Source organism: Pygocentrus nattereri, chromosome 24, assembly GCF_015220715.1.
Source record: "Pygocentrus nattereri isolate fPygNat1 chromosome 24, fPygNat1.pri, whole genome shotgun sequence".
NCBI classification, from domain to species: Eukaryota; Metazoa; Chordata; class Actinopteri; order Characiformes; family Serrasalmidae; genus Pygocentrus; species Pygocentrus nattereri.
The window spans coordinates 11,698,389-11,717,909 of NC_051234.1; the positions used below are offsets into that span (position 1 = coordinate 11,698,389).

A 19,521-nucleotide genomic window follows, 5' to 3' on the forward strand; every position below is an offset into this window, starting at 1 on the left:
AATGACAAAAGGCAAATTATTTTGCATGATGTCACCGCTCATGTGTTTCTATGAATATCATCACCCTCAACTGAAAACACCTTCCTGCGCCCTTTTTTTTGTCAGCTCACTTGTCATATAATAGTTCTGCCAGAAAGACTCAGGAGGCTCAAGAGTGACGGAGGACAATTTTTAAACCCTAAATGCAATTTTACAAGTTGAAAGATAACAATTTACTAGAAATCAAAGGGTCTTTGGTGTAGGCCCTATCCTCTGTCCAGGTCTTGGAGCTTCGAGACCTCCATTGATCCAGGAGGCAAGAGCGAATTATGATAAAAGTTCACAGGTTCGGTATTAGTTTTCACTGCTATGCAGAAGACACGCAGCTTTAAATATCTGCAACACCAAATGAGGCTCTGAATCTATATAAACTTGAAGAATGAGGTTAAAATATCAAACGATGGATGACCAACAATTTCCTTCTTCTTAATCCTAATAAAACTTGGACCCACAGCAGAGAGACCTGAACTCTGCATAAACTCTAAACTATAAAAATCTAATTAACCATTACTCCACCTGTTTTTCCCCCGTTTTTACTTCTAATATTTCAAACTAACACTGTTTGCTATCCGGTGTCGACCAGAGGAGGATGGGTTCCGCCCTACATAAATAAACTTGACTTGACCCTGCCGCATAAAGTCGGGAGGGGCAGAGCCAACCCCGGACAACCAGACAGGGACCCAACTGGTGGTAGGGAGGAAGGAGGGGAACGTCAAAACGTAGACACCTGAAAGCAGCAGGATAAGTATGTAATTTGAGTCATTTTAAAGACAGATGAAGGCCCGCGATTGGTCAGGACCAATAAATGGATGAATGACGTAACATTAGAGTCTTCGTGGCAAAACTTTCACTAAAGCTTCCATTTAATTTTTGTAAGTTACAGCAGATTCCTTTGAAAGTCTGGATACCTGCCCTGACGCAGACGAGCAACTCACTAAAGGAAATGTTAGTATTAGCAGATTTATTGATTGCACTTGGATTGGAGTTTAAAAATAAAGCCTTATGAAATAAGAAATTTCCCCCTTCCTATTTTTCCATTAATGTATATTTGTGTCACTGAATACTTTCATATCTTTAATAAAATGTAATAATAAACCAAAATAACAGTCTCACTTAAAAAATACATTTTTAAAATTATTATTTAATTTATTTAAGCAGCAAAGTTATCCAATATGTAAATTACTTATGTGAAAATATAATAGCCCAACATACCCTACAATTTCATACCATACTTTCTCATTGTTGTGGAGAAATTTGAGCCCAATCTTCTTTGTAGAACTACTTAAATTCAGACATATTGGTAGGTTTTCGAGTGTGAACTGCTCTTTGAGGACCTGCCACTGCATCTCTATTGGGTCCAAGTCAGGACATCAACTAGTCCAGGACCTTAGGCAGCAAAATATGCCTTTACCTTCCCACCACCAGATATTAAGATCTTCACCATAATGTTCAGAAGTCATGCTACGAAACAAAGCAACCTGTCTAAGGGAAGTTTAATGGTTGGCTAGCTAATGTTATGTTGGTGTTTCTGATAATATAAAAGGCTTTTCAAAGGTAATAGATCAATTGAATCATAATTATTCTTATATAAGTATTATATGGTGGATGAACAGTTTGGCTGTGTGTCTGTATCTGTAAGTGGCCTTAAGCTGTTGGCTGTGATACAGATACAGCTGGAGTCTGTTTATATCATGAAACATTAAAATTATCATTGAGAAAAAGAGAGAAGTACAGCTGTCATTGATGAAGCAAACAAAGCTTGAAGGCTCGGACTTGAAAGAAGCCTTCGCCTTCAGCAATTAAAAAAAATGTATTACTTCTTGGTTTGGAAGGGTGGTAAAAAAGTTTGAAATATTTAGGAAAAGCACAGAGGTTACTGACCAAAAAGAGGCTAAAAAGCATGGATTTAAGTGGGTTTGTCAGTTGATGCCTGGGCCAACTCAAGATTAATGCTTGATGCTGGAAAGACTTAATTTTCAATAAAATAAGTGCCTTTTCCTGCCAAGCCTGGTGTTTTGAGTTTTATTTTTAGTTGTGTGTTAAGAGCAAAGCTGCGGAACCCAGAGGTCACTAATAGGTTGACTGCGGTCTGAGTCTGGATCTAGATGCTGTCCTACGTGGACCCCGACCTATAACCAATTAAGTATGGAGAATTATTTAATTTCGACAGGGTGGTTCTATTTTAATCAGGATAACTTTTCTAGCCTTTATGGTAGCTTTAGCGATTGAATGCAAGTTATACATTATGATGTTCCGGATCTTATTGAGTTTTAATTAAAGACCCCTGCTCTAGCCTAATGACTCTGTGCTGTAATTAGCCAGCATATAAGTAAGGTGTTTTAGGCTAAAATGTGTCTGTGTAAGTAACCCATCTCACCTGAAGATCCACAGCCAACCCAAGTAGTGGTTCTGTTGCTGGATAGCCTGAGTGTTGAAATGAGAAAGTTCAAGAGGGAAGGTGAATAAAAACACATTAGCTGGATAAAACAATGTCCGGTAGTTTGTTGAGGGATTTGGGTGCTTCTTGGCTCCACTATGTGCTACAGCCATACTCCACTCCTGCATCCACACAGGGTTCACATGCAGAAGCCATCTTCTTAAAGACACATTCCTTCCTGTATAAAGGGATCTCAGGGATCAAAGACACCCCCTAGTGGAAGAAGTGTGTACTGTGGAAGTGTAGTGTCCATTGGAATGCACCTTTAAATATGTTTGTTATGAAATGCACAACTTGCTTTATGGCAAAAAGGGATCTGCGTTGTCCAGAAAGTCAATACAGACTGGTCTGCCCGTAGAACATTATCCTAAAAGGCTACACGATTGTCCAGGTGCTGTTTTGCAAATGTGATACAAAGCACTGTTTCTTTTGGATAACAGTGTTTTGTGCCTTGCTGGAGTCACATGACTCCACTTTACTTTTCTAGTCCCTTTTGCACTGAGAATTCATGAGCACAGATTTTTTTTTCTGCAGTTCATTGAATGTTCTTCCAGATCTTTTTTTGACTCCCTGGTTGAGTTGTCTCTGAGCACTAGGGGAAATTTTGATCAGCCTTTATATACTGGGCTCTGGGAGTTACTTTCCGTGGTATTGTCCCTGGGTGTTCACTGTTGTCTCCACCTATTATTTGTGTTTCTCATTCTGTCATTGATATCATTTCTGTCATGTCTTTGTGAAATGTGACACTGATACTTTCATTGATAATGTGAGATGTTTATCCTAACTGTCATGTTTCTTGTTCCATGTTCCTTGTTTTTTAATTTAGACCCTGTATATACAGGGTGATTCAAAAAGATTCATCCAATTGTAAATGGTTTAAATGAGCATAAAGTTTATTATGTAATTATATAAGTGTTCAGTATGAACCTCCTCCAGCTCCTCCAACATCCACTCCATAGTCAAATTCATCCCATACTCAATGGAACATGTCGGGTGTCATTGCACTCACGACTCTTTCAGTGCGATTTCGGAGATCACCCAGTGTTGTGAAGCCAATGATGACCGCTCGGAGCTGTTGGAGCTTCACTGCCCATGAAAATCACGCTGCGCAGTTATGACGGATTCACTTTTATTGAAGTGGAGAATGCAGAACGCTTTCTACTCAGGGGTCTCATCTCCTCTCAGACTGAAGGGAGCCATCTTCCACTGACAGTCAGAAACTCTACGACCCCCCTCTTTCAACTGGATTGTGATAGGTACCTAGGAACCAAACGGTTGTAAAAATATGGCACTTGGAAATCGGATCAATCTTTTTGAATCACACTATATAAACATATAGCACAAGCTGCTATCGGAACAAAAACCTTGTATCTCCAAAATGGTAACTTCACAGGAGAAGGAAAAAACCTGCTTGACTTCTAATATACGTCGATGGAAACAGACTCCTTCTCAAGTCATTTTGGGTCATTTCTTTTGGTCCATTCATCATGAAATTTAAAGACAATACAAAGGGTGACAGGATTTTTAAAAATGGTCAAAAACTGAAAAACGTCAAAAATGGAGATGCAAGGTTTTCTTCAGACAACAGCAATATGTCTAATGCACTTCACTGTCTAATACCTTTTGAACTGAATTTGTGTTCCAGTATCTTAATTTTAAATATGATCAAATGAACCTTTAACACAACAAAATTGAGTGTTGTAGGTATTGATTGAAATACACTGTGTGAGTGTCTTACTGCAGATGTTCGTGGTTAACCTTATAACTCCTTGAGACCACCAGTGGTTCCAAAATGCACTTCGTCATATTCTTCATAACTTTCATATTTCATAAGCTACATTCAAAAGGAGGATGTCATATGAGGCTGTAACTGTCTTCTTTCCAGTCAAATAGAGGGGTGATGTAATTTGAAACCCTTGTAATAAAAGAAGCTGAACCCACAATTTTTTTTCTACTGAAAGTCGACCCATTTTTCCACAAATCTGGGCTATGAACTACAAACAGATGGCGTCTCTTCAGTGATCTGCTCTGTAAAAATTATTTTTATAAAATAATACAAAGAGCGCATAGATTTTTGTCTTTCAGGAGTAAATTGTAATAGCATATAGTAATATGTGTGATCATAAAACACATTTTCTGTTAATATGAAAGGGAACGTTTCCAAAAATAAATGAATAAAATAAAAATGTATGTTTATTTCATGCAGTTACTGATTAATTTGCCTTACAGTTTGGGCATGTAAATTCAGATGGACAAACCAAAATATACCCTGGAGAACAAGAGGTTAATGCTTTTTTCATTTTTGACATAATTTGAAAATGCCTGCTGATCTTTACATTGTGTGTAATTTTCATGATGAACGGACTAAAAGAAAACCCAAAATGACTTAGAAAAAAAGTCTGGTTCCATTGATTTACATTAAAAGTGAAGTATGTTTTTTCCTTCTCCTGTAAAGTTACCATATTGGAGATTCAGGGTTTTCTTCTGATAACAGCCATTTGATAAATACATTTGAAATATATTTTTTCTATATGAGTTCACAGGTAGATCCATATCTTCAGGCCTGGGTCCAGCCCAGGAATAATGGAAACAAGAGTGGCAGTGCATGCTCACACAGAGCTTGGACCTTTTGTGGTAATGACAGGTAATGCGCATACGGAAGGATATGTGAAACCTCCCATTGAAATCAGAGTTAAATCTGAGCCTAGTCAAAATCAATGGGGCTCAATTTCTGGTCACAGCTTTGTTTTGTTTGAGGAAAACATTCCCTGCTGAGTGAATGTGATGTAAATCGAGTACTGGCGAAGAATCAACCTTCCTCATGTAAAAGTATAAAAGGGCTGATCCTTCAGCCTGTGCAGAGTGCACACACACGCGTTCTTGCTTTGATAATCAATTGAACGTGGCACCAAACGTCCTTGGACAACAAGACTCTTAAACACAGCTGAGTAAGTACCAGTAAAGTTTTATTGCAAAAGTATTTCTAACTGAGGCATTTCTATAAGGAATTATACACTGGGTGATAATTGCACTAACACAGAGCAACTGCATGAAGACCATTCAGAGTCTTATGATAAAGCTAGAGATAAACAGATAAATAAGACAGTAATGGTTGATTGACATCTATACTGGAAAAGGTGGCGGCAAAAGATCAATGCATTGTGTCTAAAATCATCAACTTGTTGGATGTGTTGTTGTCCAGCCATGACAGGGGTGGGGTGAGAAAAGCTTACATTTTCCACACCTTGTGAAAAAAAGATGCTTTTATCTTTCAAAAGTATGTTACATATTTTTATTGAATGTTTACTCAGGAAATATACTTCAATACATGCTAAATGTATTATTTTGAAACATCTTATGACAATGTAGGTATAATGGTTATGAATGGTTAGCATTACTGCTACTGAAGATAGCAGTGTTGCCCTTTAGATTGTGTCATTATTATTTTATTTTAGTATTTTTTATTTCAATATTTATTTTATCTTTCTTCCAGTGCTGTACTCACTAACAGCTTAGGCCATTTATTTTAAGAATAACATTTAAGAGGTACATTTTAAAGGATGCGTTTGAAGACAACAAGAGACTCTGCTGTTCGGACAGTGAAAGGACCGGCCGTTTTCGGTCCGTTTATGAAGAGGAACCAGCGAGTGGATCACCTGTCCTGTGGAAAGTCTCAGTCGCAGCGAGCGCGCTCGGTGCAGGAAGACAGAACCACTCTTGTAATCAATCAAAGAGTTTATTAAGTCTTCTGCACAAAGAAAGAAGGGCACTCCTTCTTTTATACAAACACGTCCTGCCCTGTTGCGTACAAGCAAACAGGGTGGACCCAAATAAGTTGTCTAACAGTCATGAAATGCTAGGCTGACACTCACGGACCACCGGAACTGCCCAAGGGAGGGGGGCTTCTGCTCTGTGTACGATAATCTTACCTACGAAAGAGAACAAATGGTTCTGGACAGAATGTTGTCCCGATAAGAGGAGCAAGTTGTTTGTGCAAACTGCCAAGGACAGTAGCTATGCTTGCTGCAAAGTCTGCTTAGAGCAGAGTTAGAGCAGAGTTAACCCTTTCAGACAGCCAGTGGGAGTTCATTCCACCACCTGTGTGGCAGTACAGAGAACATTCTCGATGCTTGTCTTCGTGCACCTTGAAGGATGGCGGGTCAAGCCGAGCTGTACTCGAAGCTCGAAGGGCTCGTGGTACAGTTCGAGATTTCACCATTGCCATCAAGTAGGTAGGGGCTGGTCCATTTTTGGCTTTGTAGGCAAGCATTAGGGTTTTAAATCTGATGCGTGCAGCTACAGGAAGCCAGTGAAGGGAGCGCAGCAATGGGGTGACGTGGCTGAACTTGGGCAGATTGAAAACGAGTCGTGCTGCCGCATTCTGGATGAGTTGCAGAGGCTTGATGGTCTGCATGGGAAGACCAGCCAAGAGTGAGTTGGGGAGGTTCTCAGTCACTGCGATGAGGGCAGTTTCTGTAGAGTGTGCTGGTTTGAAGCCAGACTGGTTGGGGTCTTGGAGCTAGTTTTGTGTGAGAAAGAGAGAAAGTTGATTATAGACTGCACATTCAAGAACTTTTGAAAGGAAAGAAAGAAGTGATACCGGTCTGTAGTTGTTGACATCAGAGCTGTCAAGCATGGGTTTCTTACTGGAATTACGGGTCCTGTGATGAGGTGTTCTATATGATCTGTGGGATGAGTAAACAGGTATTGTAAAGCACATAACGGAAGCAGTAATTAGGACATAAGAGGTAATGAAAGATAGTAAAGCAATACTTAGCCAATTAGGGAGACATATCTTCATTGATGAATTAGAGCTGCTACAGACCACCTCCTCAATTTATCAGCCTTGTGACTGATAGTCCGGCCCCTACAGTTCACACCTTTCACTAACCCGAAACCACACCTGAAACTAGTAATTGCAATTAAGCACTAGGTACAACAAGACAGCCTTGTAACTAACGTACGGAACCCAGGGCCAACCACACCAGCATATGGTCTCACAAGGGGTCTGAGGACCTCATCTCAGTACCTAAAGGCAGTCAGGCAACCTCTGGCGAGCACATGGAGGGCTGTGCGGCCCTCCAAAGAAATGCCACCCCACACCATTACTGACCCACTGCCAAACCGGTCATGCTGAAGGATGTTGCAGGCAGCAGATCGCTCTCCACGGCGTCTCCAGACTCTGTCACATCTGTCACATGTGTTCAGTGTGAACCTGCTTTCATCTGTGAAGAGCACAGGGTGCCAGTGGCGAATTTGCTAATCCTGGTGTTCTCTGGCAAATGCCAAGCATCCTGGGCTGTGAGCACAACCCCCATCTGTGGACATCGGGCCCTCATACCATCCTCATGGAGTCGGTTTCTAACCGTTTGTGCAGACACATGCACATTTGTGGCCTGCTGGAGGTCATTTTGCAGGGCTCTGGCAGTGCTCCTCCTGTTCCTCCTTGCACAAAGACGGAGGTAGCAGTCCTGCTGCTGGGTTGTTGCCCTCCTACGGCCTCCTCCACGTCTCCTGGTGTACTGGCCTGTCTCCTGGTAGCGCCTCCAGCCTTTGGACACTACGCTGACAGACACAGCAAACCTTCTTGCCACAGCCCGGAGTTGAAATTGATTGTCAATCAGTGTTGCTTCCTAAGTGGACAGTTATATTGTGTTGTTTAAGTGTTCCCTTTATTTTTTTGAGCAGTGTATATGTATGTGTGTGTGTGTGTGTGTGTGTGTGTGTGTGTGTGTGTGTGTGTGTGTGTGTGTGTGTGTGTGTGTAGATATATTACCAGGGAACCACTGTGTTCTACCTGTCAGCTTTAGATGTATTAGAATAACTGAACAATAAGAAAACACAAGTTAACAGTTAATGTACTTAATTTCCCCTTTCCATCAGAAAATGGACCATCACATGTTTTGCCTGCTGGCAGTTTTTACAGCTGCTGTCTTCACAGATGCATCTCTAAAAGGTACACATCGTGTTTACATACATATGGACACAAACACCACAATTCTACAGCACAGTTCTTTGCACTATGCTTCTCTTTCTATGATTGTAGTAGACAGTCAATAAATTGTTCGGTAACACTGACAAATACTAAAAGTACATTTTATTTAACTTGAATTAGTTATTGTTCCTTTCCATGTACCTGCCTGATTGATTGTTTAGCACATATATTTTAGACATAATACCTCATAACATGTTATGTATGATAAAAATTCTGTGTGTTGTATTTTCACATTTAGGTGACGGGATTATTTATAGATTTCTTAGCATTATTTAATAATGAGCTATTAATGTAAAATTTTGGTGTTTTTAGAATTTATATTTTATACAGCTTTATTTATTGGACTTCAGCAAGACATGACTGTGTATAATAATAATAATAATAATAATAATAATAATTACATGCATAAAGTTTGTTCAAGCAAATCAGGTTATTTAAACATATGTTTTTATAAGACTGTATGTTCAAGGCCTGCAGTCAGTGCCAGTTTATGGCTCATTAGAGATTCTTTGATCCAGGAAACATTCCAACTGAATTAACACAAATAGAACCACTCACTACTGTGTTATTTCACCAGTCATTAGGTTTTCATTATCGTAAGACCAATGAATGCAGTTCTTCTGTCTTTAAATAAATTTTGGCAATATCAGTTACATATATTTGCAGTAGTGTTGGAAGGGTGTGACATTTAATGATGTTTAGCGCCACCTGCTGCTTTTCTCAAGTAAGCACATTTCAACAGCATCGTTCAGTCAGTCAGTCAGTAAGACGCATCAATACTTGTGGGTCGTCCTGCTGGGCAGACCAGCAATATGAATTACAACTAATTCTAACTAATTATAGAGTATAGTAATAGAATAGTCAATAAAGTTCATAAATGAACCCAAGATTATGAAAAAAAAAACACATTTATGTAAAGTAACCTGAAATATTCATACAGAATTGCTTTCATGAAACACAGATCTCAGAACGATGTTGTTTATGTTGATGTATAACCGACCGAATCGGCACTGCTCTGTTCATTCCAGCCAAAAATCTTGCTCTCTATGGAAAAGCCACACAGTCAAGTTTGATCGGAAACCCCTGGGGGGCATTAGGCCATGCCTACAACGCTATAGATGGAAATATCGACTCAGATTACAACCACGGGTCGTGCGCTGCCACTGAGACACAAGAAAACCCCTGGTGGAGGCTGGACCTTCTGGACGAGTACACGGTGACCTCCATCACCATCACTAACAGAGGAGACTGCTGTTCGGATAGGATTAACGGAGCTGAGATACACATCGGAAACTCTTTACGCAACAACGGAAACATCAACCCACTGTGAGGAAATTCACTGTTTGACAGAAATAGGAGTAATAGCAATATTAACACTGCATTTCTAAATCCTTGTCTCAAGATCTTTCTCCACTGTTTGTTTCATAACCTACTTCACACAACAATGCACAACCGACATGCCGTTGAGTATGTGAATTTAAACACATTTATCAGGCTAATTCTTCACATTTTCTGTTTTCTATGACAGTGACTGTCAGAGCAATTTAAAGCACTTCAGTGATTATGACAAACCCAATTCCAAAATAAGTTTGGAGAGAATGTGATACGGCGATAAAAATAGAAAGCAGTTAAAAATTCTGTTAGATCTGTATTAAATTGGAAACAGAACAAAAAACAATCACCTTATCAACTTTATAGTTTTTTTTCTTTTGTAAAAAAAAAAAAGCTCATTCCTTCAACACATTTCAAAAAAGTTGGGACAGGAGCCCATTTACCACTGTGTTACATCACCTTTATTTTTGACAGCAATTAATTGACAGTGATTGATCCAATTGCTCTTCAGTCATACAAGTCTTAAGCTGTGCAACTGTACCATGTCTCTGTTGTTGTATTTTGCTGTTGTATTTTTCATAATGCACCACACGTTTTCAACAGGAGACAGGCAAGTCTAGTACCCACACTCATAACTCTGGTTACAGCCATGTGCAGATTTCGATTGTCACATTGAAATAACTGGCGTCTATGAAACCGATGGCATATAATGTTGCTACAGAATGTGTATACACTACATAGACAAAAGTAGTGTGACACAACTGCTAATCCATTGCTAAAATATTGTTTATAAAATTAAACACATAGCCTTGCAGTCTCTATAGACAAACACTGGCAGTAAAATGGGACATACTGATGAGATCAGTGACTTTAAGCATGCCTTTGTCATAGGATGACACGTCTGACACAAGTAAGTTTGTGAAATTTCTGTCCTGCTTGATCCTCCCGTGCCAACTCTGTTCTATTATTGTGGAATTGAAGCATCTAGGAACAGCAACAGCTTATCCAAAGCAGTAAACCACACAAACTCAGAGTGGGCTACTGAGTCCTGAAGTGCACAGTGTCTATCCTCTGTTGATTCACTCACTTAAGAGCTCAATAATAGTCTCTGAAGGCAACAACAGCAAAAGAACTGCATATTAGGAGCTTCACAAAAGCTTAAGATCAAAATGCACAATGCTAAGCGCAAGTTGGAGCACCACCGCTGGACTCTAGAGCAGTGGAAACGTATTCTGCGGAGTGATGAATCACACTTCTCTATCACTCAGTCTGATGGAAGAGTCTGGGTTTGGCGGATGCCAGGAGAACGTTACCCCCTGACTGCACTGTGCCAGCTGTAAAGTTTGGTGGAGGGGGGATAATGCTATGGGGCTGTTTTACAGGTGTTGGCCTAGAACCCTTAGTTCTAGTGAAGGGAAACCCTAATTCAGCACCGAGACATTTTGGACAGTTGTAGGCATTGTGGGAACAGTTTATGAAAGAACCTTTTCTGTTCCAGCATTCTGTTCCAACCTTTTCTGTCCCAGAGCACAAATCAGCTCCATAAAGTCATGGCTGGACAAGTTTGGTGTGGAAAACCCTGGATTGACCCTCACAGAGTCATGACCTCAACCCCAACCAACACCTTTGGGATGAACTAGAATGCAAATTGTGAGCCAGAGCCTCTCATCCAACATCAGTGCCTGACCAAATGCTAATCTGGACGAATGGACAAAAAATCCCACAGACACTCTCCAAAATCTTGTAGAAAGCTTCCCAGAAAAGTGGAAGCTTTTACAGCTGCAAAGGGCGTCCAACTCCACATTAATGCCTACGGATTTAGAATGGGATTCATGAAAGCTCTGTAAGTGTAGGTGTCCCAATCGTTTTGTCCATATAGCATATATCAGCATTAGTGCTGCCTTCACAGATGTGCATTGTACCCACTACCAACTAATACACACGATGACAGATGCTGAATTTTTAACTTTATGCTAGTAACAATCTGGATGGTCCTTTACTCCTTTGGCCTACAGAACAAGACATAAATTATTTGCATAATGTGAAAGGCTGACTTGTCAGACCACAATACAGGTTTCCACTGAGCATCAGCCCATTTCAGATGAGCTCCAGTCCAGAGATCTTTTTATTCCGGAAGAAGTGTTAATTGACGACAGTTTGCAAGTATTCCAGAGTCCATAGGATGTACAGAATGTCGTGAAGCTTAAAAAACTCACATAAGGTACACATATTAGTGTAGTTACTCCAGGATATTAAGGAGTAACTACACCCTAAGACCTTTTTTTATTTACAGCTGAAATGCACTGCTCTGCAATAATAAAATATACTTGCCCTGCTTGAAATGTGAACACATCGTTCCAAACTGTAATGATTTTTATTGTGGTAAGTTCCACCTCTGGTTCAACCCTGCTCTAGGCGTGGGTGACGTGTCTTCATACCGAATCCAATTCATGTTTCCCTTCACAAATCAAACTGCAGTGCTACACTCACTGAACAGAAGTCAGGAGCAAGCAACACTGGAACTACAGAAAATGAAACAGTTCAGGAAAGGTTAACATTAAACGGCCATTGTTACTGATTGTGTCAACCTTTCATCCATACAGCTTTTCTCGAACTTTTTTCCTGCTTTCCGTAGTTCCAGTGTTGCTTGCTGTTCACTTCTGTTCAGTGAGTGCGGCGCCAAGGTTTTGTTTTATATAGGGGAATGTGAAATTGAGGGGGGACTGAATCGGATGTAGCATAACTGCCATGAACAGCTTGCAGAACATGATGATTTATGGTCACTGCAGCAAACCTTGGCTGACTGGTGATGCAGTCTGAGACCTTGATGTCAAACTGAATAAAACTTAGAAAGAATTCAAAGATATCCACTTTATTCCTTCAGAATTCAAGGCATCTAAGAAATCAGAACTCAGCTTATGTTGAATATGTATCTTGCTTAACAGATCATTAGAAGCTAACTGTCACAGTTTTAGGTAATGTTCTACCATTCAGTGCCTCTGCGACACGCTGCTAATCATTTTCTGGCACTACATTAACTCTTCGGTGGTTTGAGTCAGTGGCTCATGCTGTTAAGGCTCAAGAAGCACTGCCTGATCAGAAACACCTTCCCTCGTTCGAAGATTGGGGTGGTAATAGAGAAATGGTCAGCCTTGTAAACTTGCTGTTTGATCTTGTCACTCTCCATATTTTTTTGGTAGCTAACATATGCTAGCTCCAAAAACACAGCAGCCCAGCCCACCCAGATTCCCTCACAGCCCCACTTCCAAACCCACACATCACTGCAGTGTCCTCTCAGCGTGCCCCTCCCATTTTTCAAGTTGAGCAAGGGGTGGAGTGAAAATAGTGTGGGGGTACGTTTGCATTGTATGTATTTTCATTAACAAAAAATTTACCTTTACAGCCCCTATATACCAACAGTGTTGTGCTGTGCAAAACTTAGTAGCTAGTAGTTTAATCAGACATAGTGTTATCTACAATTTTTATCAAATGTAATTGGTTAATTAACTGATTTGTTTTACACACAGTAACCAAAGAATCCTACTTGGTAGAGGAAACCCCTTTACGGCCAGCTTCTGAAGAGAACACTGTAGAGGTATTAGTACATTGTTGCAAGTGTCAGCCCTGCAGAAAACAGCCAACAACCATAAGGATTAAAGTTTTGCTTTCTAATGGGCATTGGCTCAATGGTTTCCCATAAAGACCACTAGTTTCTTGTAGAATACCTTTAGATGCCATTAGGAAATCCATCCATCCATCCATTTTCTAAGCCGCTTCTCCGTCAGGGGCCATTAGGAAATCATCAGATGCATTTAGAATCAGCCATTGGTCATCTGTTAAACCATTAGAATTATTCACACTGTGATATCAACCCATTAAAAATACCAAATCTCATTTCAAAACCATCAGGAACCAAGAGAAACCCAATGGTTTTTATGGGTTTTTCATTAGGGATGTGTACACTAACTCTCTTGTGTCTGCTGTTTTCTTTTCTCTCCAGGGCTGGGGTGATCTCTGGTATCCTTGCAGGATTTCCCAAGACTTTCAAATTTGAGAAAGGCATCCCAGGTCTTCCTTCCCGGACATAACCTGTCGCTGGTGCTCTGTGAGGTCGAGGTCTTTGGCTACCCCACTCCGCATGGTAAGAAGAGACAACTCTCACTGTTTTTATAACGCTTAATACTGATGGAAAAAGCTTTCCATACTGACTCATTCAAATCAATACAGTAGTTCCAGTCAAGTATGTATCCTGGGACATTTGTCATTTTGACGTTTGAATTGGCTCAGAACAGTTTTCTTTGCTTGTTTGGATAAATGCAATGTATTAGTTATGCAATGCATTAGTTAGACTTCACGAAGAGCAGATCTATATTGGAGCATCAGCGTGAAGAAGAAAATGCCAGAAGCATAGTGCTTTAGAAGACAGCTCTTTTATTAAACCAGTGGCAAAGAGAACCGCTGCTCAGTGCCAATTGAACGGCCGAGACAGCAGGCAGATCATCAGTACCCACACACTTAACCTCAGGCATAAACACTGTACCCCTACCCCACTAACCAGCACAGAGCAGCATGAACAACACATTTACACATCTACATTTAACTTTTTACAAGATTTAAAATCTCTCCTACTATGAGTGCAGTGCTTCCCATGAGCCTGCCAATAGCAGGACTCTACACTGTCTCTCGCTCAAAGATCACAATGTCCCGGTGACCTCAGAAAAGTCTGGACAACATCTGTGAGGTAGCGGGCCTCAGCAAGAGCCTCAGAACATCCACAGTCCAAGTCGACACACTAATGCCACCAGGCTGCCACACTGTTCCAACAGCAGGTGCTCGCCAGCCTCCATCCAGGTGTCTGTGCTGCTGCTTCTTTTGCCATCTTTCACTGGGCTCTGCTATGGGTCCTCACACAGCATCTGCTGTGTCTGTGGTCCATCTACACTATGCTGCCTGTTCTTTTGCTGTTGAGGGCCTGGCGTTGCTCCTCTCCGCTGCATGTCTCTGAATTTATGACAGTGCCGTACCCTTCCAGATCCCCAGGGGACAATTTCTGATACCAAACATAGCATTGGCATAAAGAAGTAGATGCATGAGATGCAGGGTGTTTCCTTTGAGCCTATGTCACCATAATATGCATGTGACAATGGTGTGATTGTCTTCCTGAAGGTGTGAAGTCCTTCCTGAGTTGAACCGGGTGCTTCAGAGCAGAACAACAGTAAAGTGTGCAGGGCAGAGTGTATTCTAGGACCAGGGTTGCGAACCTGTCTGCTAGGACGGCTAACACAAACTCTGTGTCAGCAGATAGCATCTTTAACTGTATATCAGCAAGATGGACCTACAAGAGAGGGGATTCTGATGGAGTGAAGTGTGATTTTCAAATTCAAAGGATGACTTACATAAATAAGTTATCATCAGAATGCATGCTTCATTTACTCTAACTGACTGTTTTCCTGTGCAGGACAGAATGTAGCGCTGGGAGGAACAGCTACGCAGTCCAGCATTTATTCAAATTATTTTGCATCTAATGCTGTTGATGGAAACCGAGATGGTATAGTGTCTCGCGGTTCCTGCTCTATGGTTTACAATGACTTCAGTCCCTGGTGGAAGGTGGACCTACTGAAACAACACAAAGTATTTTCCGTCATCATCACCAACAGGCAGGATGCTGCTCCTGAAAAGCTGTTTGGAGCTGAAATTAGGATTGGAGATACTCTGGACAACAACGGCAACAACAATCCAATGTAAACTGTCTTCAGGTTTAAGCTACAAAAAGAATACATTTTCAATAAAAGCCACTTTAGATATGCATTTATGTGTAAATAATAGTTGAAATGTACAATCTTCCTAGTCAATTTTACCATTGCAAAATATTTATTGTAATATTTTCTTACTGTCTCATCAGTTGTGCAGTGGTCAACATCAGCACTGGAGATCCTACCAAGTTCTATGAATGTAACGAGATGGAGGGCCAGTATGTCAACATTGTGATTCCAGGAAGGAACGAGTATCTCACTCTGTGTGAGGTGGAGGTGTACGGAGTTCCTCTGATCTGAAGAACCTTCATGATTACAGTGTGATGACCAATTTTATTTCTCTGCTGGTTGTTGGCCATATAGTGGGGCAATGATTGAAGTAGTCACTGGAATGTGTAATAAAATCTTTCATGGGCTAAATTTACAGCCCTGAAAGCGACAAATGGTCACATCTTTATCTCTGAAAGGACAGATGTGCATATCTGAGGGGACAGGACTGACCACAATGACCATTTCCCATAGCAGTTAAGACACATATATCTACTGGCCTCTTCATTAGAAACCACCTACCTTATGCTTCCACTCACTGGCCACTTTATTAGAAACACCTACCTTGTGCTTCCCTTTACTGGTCAATTTATTAGAAACCTACACCTTGAACTTCAACTCACTGGTTACTTTATTAGAAACACCTACCTTGAATTTCCACTCACTGGCCACTATATTAGAAACACCTACCTTGAACTTCCACTCACAAGGCCACAAGTTAAGTGTACAATTTCAGGCTGCAGCCCCTCTGGTGCCTGCATCCCCTCTACCCCATTCACCATTGGTCAGTTTCTGACCACAGCACCACTGTTGTCCAGATGTTATTTGGGTGGTGGTTCATTCTCAGCACAGCAGTGACACATGATAGTATTTGTGGTGCTGATAAGTGTATCAGACCCAACAGTGATGCTGGGGTTTTACACATCTGCTGTTAGGTTGACCACCCAAAAAATTTTTTTTTAGGTAAAGCTGCTATGACCCTGAGCCATGCTAGAGGATGGTTAGCACAAACTGTGCATCACCATATAAGCTGCAGTCTCCCCATGCAAGGTGAGCACGGGGAGACTGAGGGGCTTCGCACATTTCACAGAGGGGCTTGTGAAATGGTTACTATAGCTCTCTGTGTGCTATCCTGGGCTCAGGAAGGACACTGGAGGCAGGGTTCAGGACTCACACGCCATCCCCCACTCCCTCATGGATTTCATCCTCTCCCTGCTGTCTTTGTCGGGTTTTGTGTGGGCGCTGAGTTTGGACCCCACCCTCCTGCTGGTTTTTGTAGCTGTCTTTGGGCCCTGGGGACAGGCACATGCCACAGTTTCTGTACACATTACACCTTTGTTTGTCCCAGTTAACCATAAAAGAGCCATGACTAGGGAACTTAATAAAGCTAACAAAACTACCTTACAGCCTCAGTCCTTCATGACTCTGCACAATTTGAAAAACGTTTTTGGCAAGGAGGGACAGGAACTGGAAACTGTTCATCCAGTTTAGTCTAGAGACTAGTCAAAGTGTCCTTAGATGCTTAGATCTATAGGTTCTTGATTAATATTTTATACAGAGCACTACACACATCTGTTCTAACAAGCCACATAGTATCTAGCCTTTTCCACCTTAATTTGGAATACGATTTTGCCTTGAATAAGGGAAGATCTTCCGGAAAGACAGGGGGAGGAGGGTGGACACAAATAACCTATTGAACAGATGGTCACTGAAGATTTGGTTTCAGTTAAGTGTACATTTGAACAAAAATCAAGCTCTTCTCTCGGCCTGTATTCATAGCAAAATGCCCCATGTCCTACTAACTTGTGGCACTTTATATATGTAGAACATAAACACTGAATGCACTTTTCGAGGCTGACACACAAGAGACTTCAGATCAGGTAAGTTACAACTTTCTTTACAAGAACCATTTTTGGTGTTATATAGACCCTTTTCAAAAAGGTTCTATATAGAACCATATTGAACACACTCTCTGTCATCCTAAAGGACGCTTTCACATTGCAAAGAACCCTTTAGTGCAAAGTACACTACTTATTGTGGTGCACTGTACGATTGTTTAAGTGCACAGGATATTGTCCACTATGTTTTCAGACATCACTACAAACTACTTGCAGAACCCCAAAATATTGCCCTACATAGTAAACATAGTTTTGGACAGAACGAGTGGGCATGTCCTGATTTTGCCAAGTCACGACTGTCAAACAAAACATATCAGCCAATCAAAATCTCTTAGTGCCTATGTCATCAGTGTGAGCTTGTTTTCCTCCCAAAATAAATCTGAAAGAAGACACCATCTCTCATCCTGACTGTCTCTGGTCTTGACTCTGTCTTTAGTCCTGACTCTATCTCTGGCCCTAACTCTGTCTCTGGTCCTGACTTTGTCTCTGGTCCAGACACCATCTTTCATCATGACTCTGTCTCTAGGCCTGACTTTGGTTTATGTTTCTTTGTGTTTTTGTAACATAGCATGTTATACTTCTTTGCAAATGAGAGGAAAGTTTGTCTTAAACTTCTTCGTTTTGTTACTAGATCCTGGTTCCCTGTTTCTGCATTCCCCAGAGCAAATTCTGACAGTCATTCAGTTTCTATCACTTTGTTATCTCTCTGTCCTGATCTTGTTCCTGATTCAAACCTCTGCATATTTTTTAGATAAAAGAAACAACACATCACTGCTACAAATGAAAATGTACACCATGTTTTGAACAGCTGCCACTTGTGAGCAGTTTAGCTCAAAGCAGAGCAAGTGCAAACATCCCTAACCTTAAATTTAATCCTGACCTGATTCTGACCCTGATTCCATCTCAGGTCCTGACTCTGTCTTTCATCCTGACTATTTCTGGTCCTGACTCCATCTCTGCTGTCTCAGGTCCTGATTCCATCTTTAGTCTTGACCTCATGTCTGACCCCGATTCTCTCCCATCCTGACTCCATCTTTTTTCCTAACTCTGTTTCTGGTCATGACTCTGTGTCTCATCCTGATTCTGTCTCTGGCCCTGACTTCATCCCTGATCCTGATCCTGACACAGTCTCTGGTCCTAATTCTGTCTCTGGTCCTGATCATCTCTTATCCTGACTCCATCTTTGATCCTGACCCTGGGTGTCATGCTGACTCTGTCTCTTGTATTGACTGCATCTCTGGGCTTGATTCCATCTTTGCTCTTGACTCTGTCCCTAGCCCTGACTCCCTCTGTGGTCCTGACTCTGTCCCAGGTCTTTGGTTCCTCCAGCCTCACTGTCACACTCCAATCAGTTACACTTGTTCATTAGTTCAAGATCAAAGGCCAGGCTTGTAGATAGTCTCATTGTGAGGTATTGCGTTGTTTCACAGAGCTACTCAGTGTTATTTCTAACTCTTTATTCCTGTTCTGACCCGTTTTTGACCTGCCTTTTGCCTGATCCCTTTTGGACTTTTCGCCTGGTTATGTTTTGTTTTTGTGTACATTGTCTTTTCTGGATTTGACCATTGCCTGTGACCTGACTACGATTGCGGATTCTGTTTGCACTAGTAAAGCCTCTCGTTCACTTTTTATCTGCGGGCGTCTGCATCATTCTGTTGCGTTACACTTCTTTATGTTTTCTGTAATATATGTAACACTTGTGTGCAAGGCCTATCACAAATGGTTATGCTAATGGACCAGTTCTAGGGCTGTTGGGAGTGGTGCAACTGTAAATGACCAGAGACACACACGTAAAAAGATTACTTTGGTGTTTAGTAAACAAAAATAAATTGACAGACATGAATGCCCAGTTGGCACAGATCTTTGGTTATCAGGAAAAAAAAAAACAATCAGTTGCATTTATATATATAAAATTTTACATTATGGTTATAATCCTTATAGTTCTTTATTTAGTATGTATTAGTTCAAGTTTAGTTAATGGTTGAGGTTTTATTAATTATGGGTTTATTTGTGTTAGTT

The 19,521-nt window shown here is 41.0% G+C and overlaps 1 protein-coding gene across 1 annotated transcript; it reads left to right on the forward strand.

Annotated features, from left to right (window-relative positions):
- The first annotated feature begins 5,059 nt into the window (after window positions 1-5,059).
- Window positions 5,060-15,856, forward strand: LOC108437365. Its single transcript, XM_017714407.2, has 6 exons — window positions 5,060-5,120; window positions 9,500-9,797; window positions 10,407-10,413; window positions 13,833-13,944; window positions 15,262-15,544; window positions 15,706-15,856. The coding sequence occupies exons 1-6, from the start codon at window positions 5,060-5,062 to the stop codon at window positions 15,854-15,856; spliced, it is 912 nt and encodes a 303-aa protein (XP_017569896.2).
- Window positions 15,857-19,521: the final 3,665 nt, after the last annotated feature.